Raw genomic sequence first — 20,634 nt, forward strand, 5'->3', positions numbered from 1 at the left:
CACCCAATTCTCTCAAGACAGGTTGAGAAGCACTGTTGCATGACTGTAGTATTATCAAACAAACTCATTATAATGAAATGTATTTTTGTGTTGGTTTCTATAATAGGTAAATTATATTTGTTATCCAATAGATGTTGATTTTTCTATGTAAATCAATAGTACTACTTTTCTTTACCGATCTTGTGTCACAGTTCTTTCTTTTATCCATATAAAATAAACTTTTTATAAACTGCTTGAATGTTGTATGTTTCACCTTTATGTGTTGTAGATTTGTAAGATATACAGGGTGTCCTGGAACTCTTTTGGGACGTCTTCCTAGCTTAAAGACAAACATTTCACTGCATAAACTGGGGTGAAAAAGTGTAGTTATTTGTCTACCTGTCTGTAATTTTGACTACGCTGTATTTTGTATTTAATAAAAATCAATCCTCGGCATTTTAACATTTTTTTAAGAGAACAGGCCAACCCTGGTTTTGCTACAGACATCAACCTTATGTTAGATAGCATCATTTATTACGATTTCAATGGCATCTTGGTCCAATAACAATCTCGTTTGGAATCAAACCAGCGACAGATTTGAAGGCTATAAGCATCCAGCTACCCAGACACCATTAACGAAACTCAATTGGTCAAACATCACACAATATTTTTCCAAAGTTCTTTATTTCCACAGCAAAGCGTTATAGTCCGTGTCTTGAATGGAGCTCCCGCCATGTTTTCTTGGGGTCATGTGGTTCGATGATGAAGCCGCCAGTCTTCCATCATTCATGTATGGAAATCCATCGAGCCTCTTGGATCGGAGCCCTATCTGAAACATTTTTTTTATTTTAAAAGTACAATAATGTCATTTAAGGGATCATGTGCTTGATATTTAAATTTTAATAGAAAAACAGTATAACCTAATGGGTCTGCATGAATTTTTACTACCTTACCGAGAGGAAGAATTAATCTGTGTAGCTTTTGTACTAAATATATATCGTTCAACATCAACATAAAAGTACAATAATGATAAACTCCTTCTCAGTGCACACTTGCTATCAAGATTTGAGGTTTACTCCTACCACATAGAGTTTTGCTATAGGAATTCTGCTGTATAGTTCAAATTTTAAAATTAAAACGATACCCTTGGTAAGAATAGATCAGTCTGAAGGTTTCGCCTTTATCATAATTTGTTGTTTTGTTCAGATTTAAATATCCTCGAGTTTGTTTCACACCCTTGCAATAAGGAATAACGTGTGAGATGCTAAGATATTAATACTTACTGAAACATTTTTTATTGTGGTTCCCAAAATGATTACTTTTTATGAGACTACATCTTGGCTCTTTTCCAAACAGTTTTTTTGGCCTCCAATAAATGTCAAATTTGTTTGCCCACATTGGTATTTGTATTGGTAAATATTAAAATTATTTATAAAAACTGTTGATTTTTTACAGTTAGCCTACAAAAATATACAAAAAAGCTTTGTTTTTTGTTATAAGGATCGCAAAATCGATCGATTGCCAACAGGGGACGTCTATAACATGTCTTTGCCTTGTGATACATTTCCCTGGCAGAATATCTACCGTTTAGATCGAAGACTACCAGTGCTGCGTTTGCTACATATTCCAATCATCTGAGAATCACCTTAGTTCGTACTAGGTTGGCTCGTTCATTGGATAGTCTTGCAGATAATTCCAAGATTCTTTGGTCTACGTCTTCAACATCTTTGTGTATTGTATCATCCATCATCTGAAAGCATTGAAAGGGGAAGTAGTAAATAATTCATTTAAAATAAAGATAACAATGCCAACCATTTCCATTGTTACACTTACAAACTATTTATAAAATGTTTTCTAAATAGTTGTCTTAACTCTTACTCAAGCTAGTAGCTTCGTTTATAGTTTCGTGATGAAAATCTATGATCGGCTTGTCAAATCTATGATCGGCTTGTCAAATCTATTTATTCAAATCTAATCACTAAGATTCTCTCAATGATTTTAGATTAACGTCAAATTATTTGTACACTGACTATACCACTTCTATTATTTACCTGTCTAATCCAGTTAGACAGCAATGAAGATCGCTTTTGAAAGCTTGAATAAACATCCAACGCATGGCTAAATCTCTCAGGAATCTGCAAGTCTGTATAGATGTAGACAATCATCTGTAAAAGGAGAGACATTTTTTATTCCTCTAGGATTCTTGCCTGGAATTCTTTCCCACATTACTTCAGGCTAGGACAGAGGGGGTCTAAGCATCACTTTGATCAAATCCATTGGTGATCGGTGGGATTCAAACCTGGGACCTCAGGGACTGAAGTCCTCGCTTCTAAAAAGGGGAGAATGGAAAGCATTTGAATGAGTACAATAAACAAGTCTTTATTTACTGTTTTGGTTCTGTGGTAAACCAACTATTGCCACAACTATTTCTATGGGATGTTGTTAGAAAAACAACACCTAAAAAGGTTTTTTTATACTATTGTGAAATTCATCAAACAATTGAGAACCAGAGCATGAAAAACTGTTATGCCCTGTAACATTTTGTAAATACAGTAGATATTGTTTTATGTGCATAATTAGCACACATACCATAACACCCTTTGAAATATTTATAATTGCTTGTATTATAATTATACTGGGTAGTTTGTAAAGAGTGGGTAAAACATACTTTTCTTTTTTACTTTGATGCTTTTGTTCTTTTTCCTACAACCCTAAAAAGAAGATAACCTTTTAAACAGAAAAGTGTAAGGAGGGGAGACATTGTTTATCCATTCTCACACTCAACAAAGTAAGGATCTATTGTTTTTCCTACAGTTACCTAACAATGTACATGTTCTCTCACTGATTTGAGAAAGCAAAGTGGCCAATTCGCTCATCAGTGAGACAATGTTAACATTGTCTCACTCTAATTACTTTGTCTCACTCCAGATTTGCAACGTGAAGGCACAAAATAGTGAGCGCGTAACATGCAGACAAGGTCGTATGCGCGCGAAATACGTTGGCAGCACTGGTTGTAAATCAGCTTGTCAGCTGTTGTACTGTTGTATTGTTACTTCACGTTAAATGTCATATTAAAAGTTCACTTCTGTGTAAAAATATGTTACATTTCTTTACCAATTTATTTGTTTTATGGTAACTGTAGGAAAAATATAATGTGCAACTCGAGTGCAAAGTGCAATTGCCTCACTCGAGAAACCATTCCTCACTCGCCTACGGCTGGTGAGTAAGTATTTCTCTCGAGTGAGTCAATTGCTCCCTTTGCTCACTAGTTGCACAAATAAGTATTATCAGCTGGTTCTAAATCCTAATGCATACATAATGCAATATGATATTCTTTGTTTTCATAGAAATTGGTTTTTTGGTGATCTTTTCCTTAAAGACACAGGCCTGGCTGGCTTTTGAGTAAAAATGTGTTCATGCATTGACTATTTTGTCTCTGGAGTTTCATATTTTGTTTGTTATTAAAAAGAAAAAAAAACAGATTAACTGTGAAATGATGATATTTTAATAAGGTAATAATTATAGTAACTGTTGTCTAAAAATAATGACTCATATTTACAGCTTTAGCACAATTTTAATAATAAATTTTGACATCATATGATGTGGGATTGCCCCTGAACTGGTTATAGTAACTAATATAATGGTTTAAATACCTTCAGTCACCAGTTCAAATTAAGTCGACTGTTGCGACCTAGGTTTCGGCACGGAGTTGTACCATCATCAGGTTCAGTCCAATGGACGTAATTTGATTAAAACTAACAATGATATCCATTGGACTGAAGATTTCAAACTGGTCCTGATGATGGTACAACTCCGTGCCGAAACCTAGGTCGCAACAGTCGACTTAATTTGAACTGGTGACTGAAGGTATTTAAACCATTATAAAAGTTTTTATACTTAACACTCTGAATCAGATGTATTTTTTTTGTGAAATAACTTAGATAAATGATTAAATTGTCGCTAAATAATTTATTTTTTAAATTTTAACCTGTAAAAGAGCTGCAATCTCTCTCATAGTGCAGTAGGGAAATAATACTCCCGGCAGAGTGGTCTGTGCCGTCTGTATACATAACACTGCCTCCTGAATGGCGTTTCTACAATCTGTGGCAACTCGAAACCTCGTCACTACATTACTGGAACCACAAAGGTAAAATAAACAAACTTGTGTTAAACATTTCAGAAAATTTCTTAAGTAAGTCACTATGTTAATTGAATTCATTAGAGTTAAGGCATTAGCAGTGGTGTAGTGGGACAGGAACGACATTCTTACTCTGCTTTCCCCAAAGAACCTATAAATTGATAGGCGACCCTTATTTTTCCACAACAAAAGTGAACGTTGCCGCACAAGAAAATTTACGACTACACCACCTGGCATTAGGGTTAAGAATAACTGACTGCAAATTATTATGTTTTAAATTCTTCTAAAATATTGTAATAAGAAATTTCTGATTTCTGACAGTATTCTCTGTCAACTCACAGTTTGTGCTGTGCAAAGTCCACTTTTGTGTAATTTTTTTATTGTATTACATAATTTTCTTCACAAAAATTATGGTAGGTTTTGTTCAGTTTCCGATCGATTTGTTGTCTGAAGCCCGTTTCACAGTGGTCACTAAGGAACAGAGGCATTGGGTGGCTCCTCACATTTACAGGGATATACATTGGTAAGTAAATGTAAAGTTTATTGGTAATAAAACTCTCTGGCTTCTATATAGTTTTCACCCACCTCTAATGGTTGATCTTTGCCACTGCAATTCCTGATTTAAATTGAATTTTTCAAATTAAAGTTTAATTGATACATTTAACCATAGGGAATTTCTTAAAATGCAATAAAAGGCATAGTAAATCGTGATTGATAATGCAGACTATATTATGTTTTGTGGTTCAAGTCTAGTGTATTACGTAGTATTGTCCAACGAGAGCCAGCTGTCTCGGCCAGCCATGGCTAGAGTAGCCGCCACCTGAGTGAGTCTGGCCGCTTCTCTCCATGACAGTTCGCCACTATACAGGGTGTCCCGATAACTCCGCACCCTGTCTAACTGCAACTCTAGATCTGACAGCACTCCTCCTCCCAGGTTACCTATAGAGTACGATAAAATTAGCCTTACTATACCTACTTTCAGATAAACTATACACTTCAACTAAACCATACTCATGTTCAGTTAAACTATACCCACTTTCAGCTAAATATTAATAACTTTACATGTGTTCACCTAAACTATGCCTTTGTTCACTATCATCTTGTTCATTTTAAATAAACCCTTGTTCAGCTAGGCACAAAAAATCATCAGTGGTATTTTATCCTCGTTTAGTTATATGTTATATGCTGGGATTATTTTAATTACATTTTTTCGTCTAGTACTTAGTTTTTTGTGATTTTTCAGAACTGGCTGCATCATCACTATTAGTTTGTGAGTTTTGTGTGTGTATATTAAAAATTAGAACAATGAACTATGTAACATTGAAGGTCAAAATGTTGAGTACTCAAAATTATGTAAACTAAAGAAAAATGGTGTCATGACAAACTTGACTAACCAAATAAGGAGTCTAGTTGCTCGTAGAGTCCTTGGAGGTATTGCACCTTCTCGCTCAATCGATTTATTTCCTCTTCAGTGTCCTGCTTGCGTTTCTTCAACCAATTCAATCGAGAAAGCCTTAAAGCCTTTGGAACAGAATTTCCAGAATAAATAAGATTCATAAGTTCTTTACTTGTACATAATTGTGTAGCGGCTTATTTACATATTCCCTGTTGATCAGATTGCATTATCCAATTCACAATCGATTGCTGTACAAGAAAATGTCCATTGACCGTGAATCTCAAACTAAAAGCAGGCTGCACAGTAATAGGGGTGGGGGGGGGGGGGGTATATGGGTTTGAACCCCCCTCCCGACCTTAAAAAGTGATTTTTTTACGATTCAAATGTTTTTCTACTATTGAAAAATCTCTCTTATATGTCTCTAAATTGACTAAAAACGCGAGTTTATAGGTCTAATCTAAGTTTTCCCGGACTTACTTTTTTCCTTGGGGTTTGTAAACCCACCCCCCCTTATGGTCATCCCAGTTACACAAACCTACAACAAACCTTCTGCTGTTACTTATCTATGAACCACAGGCACTTTCAATTTCCTTCAAACATTAGTACTACAATAATTATGTAATTTGATCACGTTCTACCTTGTATATATCACAATTAATTATACTGTAAGGTAAATAATAATGATAACAAAAAGAGGAAATAAGCACGTCTGGTTTACCTGCCTGGTCAGGTTAGCAATAAACTCCTCATGTTCCGTGGCATGTTTAGGATTTTGATTGATTTGAAGTTCCACAACTGCTTTTTGGATCGCTTCTTCTGATGAGTCAGAATTCCTGAAATATCAACATTACTTTTACTTTCTCTCCCTATACATTTTTGGGTGAAAATATCCGTTATGGGTCCCCTGAACCCAAAAAAGTGGTTCTTCTAAAAGATCTCTGTGTGTGTGTACAGAGACTACACCTGGGGTACGATTTTGGTACGAATGTCATATGTTATGGTCCTTTTATAAATGCTCAACAAAATTGTACAACCCTCAATGCTGTAAACATTACGGTTGAAAAGTCAATGCGACTTTTATAACTTTCCCCATTAAATATCAGTTAATCTCACCGCTTAAGGTTGTTGGCTAATGGGAGAAAGTATGTGTCAGTTTGCTGATACAGTTTATTTTTAATCATCTGGAATTTAGGAAGATCAGAAAGTTATTTGATAAATGCTTTGGTGTATATTTATTATTAAACCCTAAATAAGCAGTTAAGACAAATAGCATCTTATAATAGGCTACTAGGGAACATTTACCCACGTTTCCCACTTTACCTTGCTGGTAATGGCATAAAAGTTTCTACTGCTCCAGGAATGTCGATGTTTGGAATCGTAGATGCAACTTCTATTTCAGTATTCAGTCTCTCCAGTCTTGCAATGTAATGGCCTGAAAAAAGTTGAAGTTTTGTTTTAACAAAATGTCTTGAATAGTCGAGGTATAATCTCTTTTGTGCTTTGTGTCAAGTAGGTACATCTTTGAACGTGTATATATCGCTCTTGAAACATATTTTAATGTACTTGCAATAAATTTTGCCTTAAAGTGTTTAGTGTTTTCTAAGACTTGAACTGGTCATCCTTTACCCAGTGAGGGCGCAGGAGCTGACCTCTCCTCCCTCCAGATGTCCCTGTCGAGCCTCAGGAAGGTATCCAACGTGTCCAAACTGTGCCCCGATACTCTCTGGCTCTGTCAACAAACATAACTTTGTCTGTCATTTTCAAACAAACCATTCAAGAATTTAAATGATTATTTCAGTTAATTTTTAAACATTTTTATCCACTGTATTGGAATTTTTTTATGAAGCAGCGGTCCAAAACCTTTGTCTTATGACCTTTGTCTATAATGTTGATCGTGTTACATGGCATCATTCATAGCTTAATTACAATCGGCATTTAGTTCTAGAAGCGAACCAGTAACATTTATGTTTGCCGAGCAATATATAAATAAATAAATTATATTATTGCAAGCGATCATCAGTTCACAACCTCTTTTAAGGATTATTTTTGTCTATGGTTATAACAAATGTTACCTACTAAAAATAATGAGCAAAATTCATTTTTAATTGAAAATAATTCAAGAAAGCTCTTTGAAGCTTTTTGGTAGTTTGTTGTTCATCGCTGGATTTAAATATAATCAAGGCATTACTTTCAACTTCACAGTGGACCCTTTAGAAATAAATTTCAAATAAAGAAATGATTGTAGTCCATTTTATACAATTAAGTGATTGTACATGAGTATAAGAGTCGGTTCGGTATCGCAACAGACTATGGATCCGTGGCAGAGATTTTTTTGGATTCTACTGTCTGCCACTACATTTTAACAGTACAGTTCATTTAGTACTATACCGGCTCACCCCTTGCTGGCTACATTCCATGCACAGACCTGGCTAAGGTCAAAAGAAGCCACAGCCACCCTTAAAATTACCTATAACCTTTACCTAAATTTAAGTTTAAATATTTTTGTCATTCCAGTTTCTTTACCTTGTTGTTGCTAGAGCCGCCACAGCCCATAGCTTTCATTGGAGTCATCTCTGTTGTCATAGCTAACACTTCATCTCTCTCCTAGACAATATCAAACATGTCAAGACAGGTTTGGTGGATTTGACTTAACCTCTGCAAAACATGACCTAACCTAATTTTAAATCAAGCTAATTTCAAAATCAATTTCTGAGCGTTAGACTTATTTTATCCTAATCTTTACTACAACGTAATAATTTATAATTATAATATAATTAATAAATACCAATCAGCTGTTTTCTATACATCAGCTGTTCAATAATTGTCAGCTGTTTTGAGAAAGATTCTTTCTGCGAAGTGTGAACTGCTACTGTTAAATGTTTACCTAGTTGTTAAGAACTAGTCCAACAAAAATACCCCCACAGAAGCAAACCTGCAGACTAAGCGAATTTAAACTTGTCTGATTACATTTTTACTAAAATATTTCCATAAATAAAGATATTTATTCCCAATTTAAATAACATTAGAATTAACGAGTGCTTAGGTTTGCTGCTACGGGGAAGGTAAAAAGTGTTTTTGACGATACGTCAATACTATAGGATTAAATAAATAAATTTGCCAAATTGTATCAATATATATCCATAAACAAGTAAACTACAACAGTTTTCATTTTCTCCATAAGAATAACATGGAAATTTTAAATTACACTATTTTTGAATTTTCTCCATGACCGTTAGGCATACAACAACGCTTCAATATACTAAGTTATTTCTTTTTTTAAGCTCTACAAAACAATTTAAAAAGAAATTCCAAAATATTTTGTTTTTAGGGTAAAAAATGGGTTAACCCCATTTTTACCCCATAAAGCCCCCCATAAACCCCTGTTCCCATGGTCCGATTATGCTGGTTCGCGAACTCGTTTGAATAAATGTAGGTTTACACGTTTGAACCAAATTTCATCAAAATCGGATCATTTTTGCTCGAGTTATCGCGATAACGGACACACACACACACACATATACATATATATGAATCTGAACGGATGGTGTTTTTGGCCTCTAGGGACCTCAAAACGAAAAATTAAATCGGTCCCGGCTCTAGGTCTTACCATGAGTACTACGGTAATAGCCTATTCCCTATGGGAAATTCGCTAAGAGTATTGAGTAAGGTTGTTTCATAAAAAGTGTATTTCTTTTTGAGAACAGAAATGAGTTTCGCTCTCTAGTTAACTTTTAATGCAGGATAATTGGTTTTTGTTGTCAATGTCATTAATATGATAACCACGAGGTTGTGCATGATATGGGCGTGGTCACGTGACGAACTTGCGTGTAATAACGTGACCGTGAAATCAGCCTCGATATCAGGATTGGGCAATCGTTTAAAATCTCAATATCGTGATACTGGAACCCCCTGTACATGCTACATTGAGTTGTCCATTCACGGTTACTTGTGAGATAGGGAAATTTAACACAAGGTGGGTAAAAAATAACTGTTGTTTATAAATGAATTATATTTTTGGTTTATCTATTCTGCAGTCAAAACGATCATGTGTAGTTTACTGTGAACAGCTGTTTCGTACTCATGACGTAATCAGGTCCAAAAACCTAACTGTATAATAACTTTGATAACGGCGTATTGTGAAGTTTTGCGGTAGTAAGTTATTTTAGAAGTAGCCCTTATGAATCAACCAAAATGACAGAATACTTCTAAACTAGCAACAAATGAACTGAAATCCGTACTAAAATCAAGCTAATTTATTATTATCTGCAAAGTCTTGATGAAAATATGTTTTTTATTTCACGACCTGAATATGAGTAAGCTAAGTAATTGTCTACAAATTTTAACTATGTTACCCTAAAACCTTAATTTAAAATACACTGACTAAATAACAACACCCAAAATTCTTTTTAGTTTTATAATTTAAAAAAATCTTTTATTATAAAGTATATGCCTACAGCAGTATTGAAATAATAAATGAATGCTAAACACAAATAGCTAGTTTGTATAATAATTTAATAATATTTTGACTGAGTACGAAAAGGAGTAAAACTGAAATCAACCATGGGATGAAATATTTGTCGCACACTCATGACACAACGCATAATCCTGATAAAATTACCAGCAAAAAGTAGTAATACTTAATCTGCATGTTCTGTTATTTATGAATCGACTCCGAATAAGGAACGTCGAACGTCAATATACTTAGAATATTTATCTGCTCAAATATTTACCTCTCGTGAAATATTTTTGACATTAAATAAATAGATTATTATAAATAATTCAAAGCCATTTTCAAACTAAACTTATTTTGGTTTTCTTTGATATTTTTTCGCGTATATCTGACCCATAACATTTACATTCGTGTAATATATCTCGTATTTTATTTGAACCATAGACAAGGGATTGCAACATTAATTGACACGAAATTTGAAAACACTTGGTTTAACGTGAAACCTGTACCTACGTAAAATGGACACTCTATCAATAATTTCGTTAAATAAATAAATTTATTTCAAAGTGTCAAAACGCTTTTCCACTTATCAAAAGGACATTTGGTTCGATTATTACCATTTTCAGTTTGAATAGCTCAGTACTGCATTGCATGTCAGTCATTCTCAATAATTGGTAGAACGATATCACAACAGTGAACGATTCGTTTGAATTATTTTATTATGCATAGAATATAAATGACCAATTACTCTGTGTTTTATCTAAAACTTTTGCACAAATTATATTCAAATTCTGCGGCAAAATTATTGAACGAGATTTGTTTTTTCTATGAATGAGCTGGGGAGAAGTATAGTCAGCGATTTCAGAAGACAAATTTTCAAATGATTATTGTATAGGAATTTTCAACAAAAATAAAGTAAACTAGTACAGTAGTGCATCAGATGTACTAGATTCTAGTGCATAGTCAATTAATATAGGCCTACATACTTTTTTTGCATTGAAAATATTTTTGAAAAGAATTGTTGGATGCTTTTAGGAATAGAGTTCTCGAACACAAATGAAGTTAACTCGTATTCATTATTATTTCATCCTCCAGATAGGTAGATTCCGAACCACTGGGTTATGGCTGAAAGCTATTTATGATTTGGATTTGAACCCAAGACCGCAGGACAGAAGGTCCGCGTTTCAGCAACTGAAGTAGCCACGCCATACTTTATGTTTTTTTTTATATAGCGATCAGTACTTAAATAATGTGAAAACAATTGGTTTCCTATGGACAAAATAATTACCCGCATTAATGTATTTAGGTAGATTACTTTTTATTTTATTCGTAGAATATGTAACGGTTACCGTAAAAGTGAATAGTTAAATGAAATAGTGTTTTTTAATATGTTACCACTTTTTATCGATGTTCAATTCCCAATTTTTACTTTAGCTTTGCAATTCTAGATTACCATCAGTAACGCCAAGCGATAATTATAACCCGTGTAAATATATAAAACACTAAAAGTGTCATTTTTAGCTAAGATATTTAATTCTGACAGATGTGAAAATATCTTTTACCTACGACCGTTTTTTAAAGTAGCCGTTTCAGTTTAGTTCTTAGAATTGAAGTATCTCATAACAGCATTGTTTACTTTCATAACAGCATAGTTTTACTCATAACAACACCAACTGACCAATGAGGTTCAAGGATTGAGAGAGACGAAGTAAAATTGTAATGATTCGAAATTCAACTTATCAGCTGTTCAGGCCAATTTAATTGTTGATTGGTGCAATTAGTATTTGATACAATATTTCGTTGCATCACTGTCAGTGGCAATTAGAAAAACATACCCTCTCTTAGAAGTTATGAGTAGTGATTTTTAGAAATTAAAACACCGTCGTAGGTAAAGTAGTGTACGCAACTCGCGTAAATAGTGTTAACGACACTCGTAGAAGTTTTTAAGGCACTCGCCAAGGCTCGTACCTTAAATTTTCTAATCGTGTCGTTAACACTATCTTTACGCAATCGTTGCGTAAACTACAATTTAATTTAAATTGCCACATTGAATTAATTGCATTACACGTAACTTACTAAATACGTAAATTTTATTTCGCAAATGATTCCCTTTCAGCCAAATTGAGCTGGATATTATTTAACGACTATTATTAAATATATATTTTAGTTACTTTGCTTTTACTACTGACATTAAATATCCTTTATTCAAATTTTACCTTAAGTATCGGAATGGTAAAAAATTAAATAAATAAATAAATTTTAAAATTTTGGTAATAAAAATAAAATATTTTACGCTACGATTCAACTTGACTTTGACGCAATAAAGAATAATCCGTTGTTCAAAAGTTGAGGTAAGAATTCACCTGTAATATCGGAGCTGCGTTGTCCAGTGTTGTAATGGTCTAGTGTTGTGGTGGTTGCCTAGGCCATAACTCCAGGGATGGTTATGGAAGGTCCGTTATTGTTTGTATGGCAAACACCCCTCCCCCTCCCCCTCCCCCCCCTAGGCTGCGCACGATATTTACACGATAATGATGCCAAGGTGCTCTTCAGTCAGAAGGACTTCCAATTTGACTGTGTAAACTAGCAGGTCCCTGATTTATTCATCAATAACCGTTTCTGTTCCATTGTTGTTTGTGTTATTGATGAAAAAAGGTTCGAGTTGAAGATGTGGATCTGTTTTAAAATTCTTTTATAATTTACAATCTGAAACTAGGTTTATTCGCAAAAAGTGTCTCACTCTTGTTTATGATTTCGTATGAGTTGCTACCATACTCAAATTATAATCTAATTTAACTGAGAAAACTACACAGATCTATAGTCCGTATAATGGAACCTGTCTCCTTTCCGTCCGCAATTACTAATAATAAAATAATTATTAAAATAATATTAGGCCCGACAAACCTTAACAGGATTTTACGTGCGTAGTTGGAAGCACGCGGCCAGCACACTAAATAGTGGCCCAGCTGATTAGTATCACGTGGATAGTAGTAGTGTTCTATTGTTAAATTATTTTATGAGTTTAATTCAACCTGAACAGCTTGTTCATCCAAATAGTATCTTGGTAGCTTGGATATTGTAGTACCGGCTATCAGATATTTATTTAGTGTTTGGAAAGTATTTTATAATTATTGACCTTGTATTTACTTGTTCACAGTGCCCGTGTATGAGCCCTATACCGGTTAGACCCGGCTTTTGGTATAGTGGTTCCTTTGCAGACCCTGGAACTTTACCCATTAAGCCATTGTAGCCATTGTAAGCCATTTACTTTAGCCATTGTAAGCTCCTCGGCAAACACGTGCGACTCGACTGCACTTGTAATATTTTTCCAGGTCAAGAAAATTGTGTCGCAATTCTAAACAAAATAGTGCAACCCCACATTGCTGTAGCGCTGTTCAAAAAATATTGCAACCTATGTGAAAAATATCACAGTTACTCCTACAGCTTACCCGTGACAACGGTTGTATGTGTCAGATTGCTGATAACGTGTAATTGTATTATTTTATGGAAAGTAATAACATGGATAAAACATACTCCCTTAGTGTTGGTTTCGTATAAAAAAACCCCCACTAGACTTTTTGTTTTGCCTAGTTTATCACAAACGGTGTTAAAATAACATTGGAGTAATTTTGGAGGATGATTAGAATCCACTCGGATATTGGTCGAAAAATACCCCGCCACAGCAAACCTGCCGACTAGCGAATTTCCGTTTGTCTGAATTGATTTTCAATCAAATCTATTTAAATGACATTAGGTTTAACGAGTACCTAGGTTTGCTGCTACAAGAAAACTAATAAAGTGTATTTTTTCTAAAATATTAATAGCTTAGTATAAAATAAATAAATTTGCCAAGTTTGATCAAAATTTGCCCATAAACAAGGAAACTACATTTTACAATATTCTTCATACGTGGGAATTTTAAATTTACAACTTTTTACCATAACCATACAAAAACTGATATAGGGCCTACTAAATTATTTTTTTAAGCTCTTTTAAAAAAGGTCTAGAGAGAAATTGGGAAATTGTGTGTTTTGAGGGTCAAAAAAGAGAAAAACGATTTTTTACCTCATAAAACCCCGTTCCCAGGTCCGATCATGCTGGTTCGCGAACTTTTCAAGTTTATCCCACCCTAAAATTACTCAAGTTAACGCGTTCGCGGTGTTTTTGGCCTCTGGGGACATCAAAATGAAAAAGTAAATCGGTCCCGGGCCTAGGTCTTACCGTGCCACCTATGGTTAATAGCTACTTCCCTATAGGGAAATTCGCTAAAAAGTGTCAATCACTCATTGGGTAGTGGCTGATCATTTGTTTATTTATAAAAGGTGTTTACTGTTGGAAATGGCAATAATGGGATTGGTGAATTCTTGAGTTATACAAATTATTGGCTTTCGTTTTTTACTAACCCTTTAATCTCTATATAATCGCCAAACCAAGAAGCGTGGGGGCTCTTATCAATTTGTTACAAAAATTAAACTATTAAGTTATAATTTATCAAGGACTGAGTGAGCCAAATCAGTAAAGGTTCCTTCACAACGGGGAAGTAAATATTTAAATTTAACCAAAATTCATTGAAGAAATTGCTTGTAGTTAGGGTATCACTATTTTCACTATCATTGCTGTTCACAACAATTCGTCTCACAGTTAGATGTCATTTAAATCACATCAACATCATTTTTGTTGTAGATATTTTACAATGCACTAACAACCGTCTTAAAACATAGCTATATTATTAATACAGGAAATGAATTACTTTAATCTAACAGTAATAACACATTGATGCATTAATAATACCGTATACAAATGTAATATAAGATACAAACTAGCATTGGCTTTGGCAACAGTTCGTACAATCACGACTAGGAGCGCTAGGAGTCACCAGCATTGACGGTCGCAACAGTACGTCATATTGCCGCTAGGTGCCTCTAGTGATGGAATTCCCACCGTCGCAACAGTACGTCATATTGCCGCTAGGTGCCTCTAGCGATGGAATTCCCACCATCGTTTATTTATCTATCTTATTTATCTATATTATTAATTCTATTAAGTGCAATAATAAACTAAACGATTTCCTGACAATTTAACCCGGCATAGATTCTAAAAATAACACGATTTTTAAATTTAAATCTGTGTTGGTATACTGAAGAGGCGTTTTTAGTTTGCAGACTCTCGTCGGGAATTTGTGGTAGCTGATAGACGACTTCCCAAATTTGCTCCAACCAATTCGCTACGCCTTCGCAGTGACTACAACATTGCTACGCCGTCTTCTGTGGATTCATTATTCAGAATTTTTAAAAAGCCGAGAGTCGTAATGATCTTACGATGATTGGCTTATAACTCTCAGAATTAGAATTAAATTAATCTAGTTGTCAAGTTTCCTCAAAACATCGATGTATCTACCAAAAGAAATCGATAGCATAAAAACATCGATGTTTTTCAATTCAATTAATTTATTCAGAAAAAATAAACATTACGCATCACTTTTACATTAAATAATCTGAAGTTAGGTTCATGCGAAGCAAAGCTAGAATGCAGGGATCGAGTCGCAAACATCAAGTGAAATAATAACTATAATAAAAAATACATAGAATATCAATTTAATTAAATTGTGACGAAAATATATTACTATTACCTGTATTATTTTTTGCGTAATCCCTATTATAATTCTAATAGATAATTACTACATCTATGTAATAGAATGGTGAGGTAATGTAAATCCGAGATTCAATTATCATGATGAACTAAATACAACTTTGAATCTAAATAGTAATAATAGGAAACAATATTCAAACTTTTATCAAAAGGACAATACTGCACGTAAAAGAAATAAATCGAGCCTTGGGAAGGTATGTAGATTTAAATGCTATTGAAATAATTAGCACAGAAAACTGCTGCATTCACGCACACACACATACTCGCATGTTCACATACGTCCCATCAGGTAATTTTGGAAATATGTAGTTAGCAATATAAAAAGCAAAAGTACAGTTTATAGTTTTATTCAATCTGGGAACGGCAATACCAGTATTAAGAGCATACCGGATGAAAAGGTTATAGTCGGTGTTGGGGAAAAATGTCAGCTTTATTTTTGAATAGGTATAAGATGAGGTATCTAACAAATAATTGTGAGATTTTAAAAACTTTAAATACGTCAAAAATAAGGTTTGAGGGATATGTACGGGATTTCCGAAGAGCTGCCTTCATAATTAATTTCTAAATTGAATAATTCAATTCAGAAATTAATTAACTAATTAATTAATTAATTAATAACTTCTTGATCAGCATTGTACTGTATTAAATTTACGGAAAGTAAATCAAAGAAACGTCTTATAACACTTAAAATATATATTGACGCTTATACTGTTACTCACAAGACGGTAAATATACAAATACCCCCACCACAGCAAACCTGCAGACTAAGTGAATTTCCATTTGCCTGATTTGATTTTCAATTAAATCTATTTAAATAACATTAGGTTTAACGAGTACCAAGGTTTGCTGCCTACAGGGTAATAAAGTGTGTTTTTTTAGTAAAATATTAATTGCTTGGTATAAAATAAATAGATTGGCCAAGTTTGATCCAAATATATGCATAAAAAAGTAAACTACGACAGTTGGCTTATTCTCTATAAGAATAACATGGGAATTTTTAATTTAGGGTACAATTTTCTCCGTAACCAATAACCACACAAAAACACTTCAGTATACTGAATTATTTGTTTTTTTTAAGCTCTTTAAAATTGTCTAGACGAAATTTGGAAAATTTTATGTTTCGAGAGTCAAAAATGAGAAAAACCAATTTTTACCCCATAAATCCCCCCATAAAACCCCGTTCCCAAGGTCCGATCATGCTGGTTCGCGAACTCGTTTGAATAAACGTAGGTTTACACGTTTGTACCAAATTTCATCGAAATCGGATCATTTTGGCTCGAGTTATCGGGCTAACGGACACACACACATATATATACAGGGTGTCCATAAAAAACGTTTCAGGACTTTGGGAAATGAATCCCCATACTAAAAGGAAGAAAAAAGTTTATGGGAAGGTATGTCCGAAAATCCATATTTACCCAGATATCCGCCATTTTGTTTTTTATACAAAAATATTTTTATCTGTGAAGTTTATTATTCGATGATTATGAAACTTGGTAAACATGTTACCATACACAAGACCTATAATAGAAAAAATAATAAAGTTGTTCCGATTGTTAATTTCAAAATGGCGGCCGTTTGAATTTTTCTAACTTAAATAACTCGAAAACGGCTAATTCTATGAAAAAATGTCAAGAATACTTTTTTTTAGAATTTTTAATTTTCTATCAAAAAATACCAAGATCAAAAAGATCGGACAAAAGATAACTGAAATATACCGGTTTTTGTGTAAAAATAAGGCAAAAATTAAGGGTTCCTCTACTAACTTTGCTACTGTATTTAATTATGTGATTGAGTTGAATTACACTAGGATTATTTTACCGATTGTGTCTAAAAATTACTCTAGGCCTATGTATAGATTAACGCTTTTATAGTTCCGTACTGCATCAAGAAGTATTTATTGTAAGAAAAGTAGTAATGGGTTGATACAATTAAAAATATAATAATTCTTGGTTCGATATTTTTCTCATAGCCTACATAGAGCTGACTATGAACATTTTGTACTTTTTCCGTGTTGTTTTTGAGAATCGAGTATATTTTTACGTATATTGATTGATATTGAAACCTTATTAAGTATAATTAACAACCTTATTGAAGATTTATATCATGTTAACAATGTTATAGCATTTAACACCAAAATGTACATTTAGGATAGCTCAAAGTAGATTTATTTAGAGTAATTTTAGCCCGCCTCTAGGGTAAAATCGCCACTACGTGGTGGTAACTCTGCTACAGTAGTTGATTGAGAATTATAAGCCAATCATCTGTCTCTACACGGGTAAGAGACACGACTCTCGGCTTTTCAAATAATATCAAAAAAACTTTTGAAAAAAAATCCATAACAAGAGAGCAAATTGGGGAGGTCATGTACCAGCTACTCCAAAATCAGAACGAGTTTCTGCAAGTAAAAACGTGTTTTCAGCATACTAACACTGGTTTAAATAAAAAAAAGTGATTTGTTTTGAATCTATATTAGGTTTATTTGTTTGGGAAAGGTTCAGTTTTTTATTGCACCTTATAGAATTAATAATATAGATAAATAAATTAAACGACGGAGGGTTAAAACTGGAAATTCAACTTGGGAGACACCTAGCGGCAGTTAGACGAACTGTTGCGAACGTCAACGCGAAAGCGCACAAAACCAACCGCCAGCGCACCTAGTGGCGAAATTGGCGTTGGCGATGCCGATAGCGACTGGGGCGTCGGGCGACTGGCGTGGCGAGTTGGCGTTGGCGAGTTGAGTGGCGAGTCGAGTGGCGACTCGGTCAATTCTAAAGCTACTGAACTAGACTACTATAGTCATAGTGAGTTTATCAGTATTTGAAGGTAAATATATATTATTAGATAGATTTCTTATTAAAGTGTAAGCATAAATAGTACAAACTTTTCAATTATTGTAGGCTATTAAGGATAAGCTATATGGAAGCTAAACAAATCTAGATGGGCTTTTGCTTCTGCCAATGCCAATGGCAGCTTTGGAGGTTAGAGCACGTGAATGCTGATGGTTATTTTTTCAATATCAAGCAGTTAACTTAAATTACAGTGGTTTAACATGATTAAGCTGACCATTACATAGTTAGTATAGATGTGAGCTGATGAAGTACGAATGCTGCAATGTGAATTTTCTGTGCTCAAGTCTACTTAACCTTAAAAGCGAAGTCTATCCTTACAATAATTGAGCCTCCATCTTCATACTCCTTCCTTTACAAGCTGAAGCTCTTACATTGCTTAAGTTATGTTGAATAAACGGGTACAGTTCCTGAGAAAACTTAAGGGGTACAGTTTCTTAACTGGGCTATGCTAATATCGATTGAAACTATCGATTCAATTAGTAAACCTTCATGCGATTTTTTATCATCAGCAAGTTTGGTTGGTTAGGTTAGGTTATGATAGTTTAATTTGATAATAAATATATTTAAAAATATCGATTATTAATCAATATTTTCAATTCTATAGTTTCAAATCAATATTAGCATAGCCCAGTTAAGAAACTGTACCCAAATTAAGATATAATATAGGCTGAATCGTCTTTACACGTTTTGATACGATGCATTACCTTAATTACCGGGTACAGTTTCTTAACTGGGCTATGCTAATATCGATTGAAACTATCGAATTGAAAATATTGGTTAATAATCGATATTTTTAAATATATCTATTATAAAATTAAACTATCATAACCTAACCTAGCCAACCAAACTTGCTGATGGTGAAAAAATTGCATGAAGGTTTACTAATCAAATCGATAGTTTCAATCGATATTAGCACAGCCCAGTTAAGAAACTGCACCCTAATTACCTCCTTTGACACCAAAACCAGCGATGCCATATAGGTTGTGTCTTCTAATACTAGATATTAATTAGCTTAAAACTTCTCATGGCGGTGGAAGCATCCACTTATTCAAAAAAACCTTTCAGGCTCTAATATGGCCTATCTTTTGGCCATGTCTTCAGGGCAGTGCTAAATTTAGGAACTTCCGGGTTCTTCAGTGTTTGGGGTGGGCTATTGTAGTGCTATGGTCTTGAGTATCTTGAGTGCCATGGTCGGGTTTGATTTTTTTTGTTTTTTGAGAGTCTGGAGAAAGGGATGTCTATTTCATTGTTATACCTGGTTTTATGTGTGCATGTAGCCTATAGTACTTCTGGTAGGGAAATTCAATAGGTTGGTTTCAACATTGACGGAACACAGCAGGATGTAGGCTATTGACTATAGACTGTTTAGACTTGTTTGTTTTCATAAAGGAGTGGCTTACAATGATCCAGTCTTTTCCTAAAAGAAGGTAACTTAGTTGCCTTCTTCTGGAGTATGTCCCCATAGCATTAGGCCATAGCTCACTACACTGTGGAAGAGAGTGTGGTCTATTACCGGCAAATAGTGTGGACTTATCATCTGAGTGAGTTTTCTAAGCAGATGTACAACTCTTGACAGTCTTGTGTTGACCGCCTATAAGCTTGGTCCATGTAGGTTTTCGTCAATTTATAGCCAAGGAGAGAGACTAAATTAGGTACACTATTTTCTTGGACATGCTTGAAAGCTAAGGTGCAGATCATCGCTTGAGTTTTGTCTTCATTTAGCTTTAGTTTATTGTCTGGCACACCATTGTTTGGTTTTATCAAACAGGACCTCTGCTGCGTCAAGCGCGAGGGCAGGGGTAGCCCCAAACAAGAAGATAGCGGTGTCGTTGGGAAATCTGAGTGCGGTGCCATGAAGCTCCAAAGTATTAATGGCCACCAGGAAAAGTGCAAATCCTAAAACTGAATGCTGCGAAACTCCTTGCTTTGGCTGCATGGGTCTGGCCTGCGCACCGCCTAGAGATGACCTGTAGCCTATTAGTAAGTTAAGATTTTAATGACCTGAGTGCAGCGCTTCCCACTCCGTAGCGTTCAAGTTTATCAATTAGGATGTTATGCAATATATACAATCGAGCCATTTGCTTAAGTCACATACCGTCATTGACAGCGATTCAGATGATTCGAAAGCAGTTTGCACTTTACAGACAAGTTCTGACACAGCGGTCACTGT

The 20,634-nt window shown here is 34.4% G+C and overlaps 1 protein-coding gene across 1 annotated transcript; it reads right to left on the reverse strand.

Moving 5' to 3' along the window:
* Window positions 1-661: 661 nt before the first annotated feature.
* LOC128998165 (uncharacterized) lies at window positions 662-12,353 on the reverse strand. The gene is made up of 11 exons (XM_054424178.1): window positions 12,327-12,353; window positions 8,037-8,117; window positions 7,140-7,242; window positions 6,834-6,945; window positions 6,232-6,346; window positions 5,512-5,638; window positions 4,879-5,056; window positions 3,968-4,112; window positions 2,031-2,144; window positions 1,625-1,729; window positions 662-808 (listed from the first exon to the last, which is right to left on the reverse strand). Exons 2-11 carry the CDS (start codon window positions 8,094-8,096, stop codon window positions 662-664), a joined length of 1,206 nt encoding a protein of 401 aa, XP_054280153.1. The 5' UTR covers window positions 8,097-8,117; window positions 12,327-12,353.
* Between the last annotated feature and the right edge of the window lie 8,281 nt (window positions 12,354-20,634).

The sequence above is a fragment of the Macrosteles quadrilineatus genome, unplaced genomic scaffold (assembly GCF_028750875.1).
Source record: "Macrosteles quadrilineatus isolate MER2022 unplaced genomic scaffold, UCM_ALF_1.0 Scaffold_7__1_contigs__length_78375512, whole genome shotgun sequence".
Lineage (NCBI taxonomy): Eukaryota > Metazoa > Arthropoda > Insecta > Hemiptera > Cicadellidae > Macrosteles > Macrosteles quadrilineatus.

Bases quoted from the DNA above. Each gene is read 5' to 3' on its own strand.
- LOC128998165 (XM_054424178.1), bottom strand. From the start codon at position 8,096: ATGACAACAGAGATGACTCCAATGAAAGCTATGGGCTGTGGCGGCTCT. The intron at 6,946-7,139 runs GTAAAGGATGAC...AACTTTTTTCAG, and splicing joins AGCTCCTGCGCCCTCACTGG to GCCATTACATTGCAAGACTG. The intron at 4,113-4,878 runs GTAATACACTAG...TTGTGGTTCCAG, and splicing joins CTCTCGTTGGACAATACTAC to TAATGTAGTGACGAGGTTTC.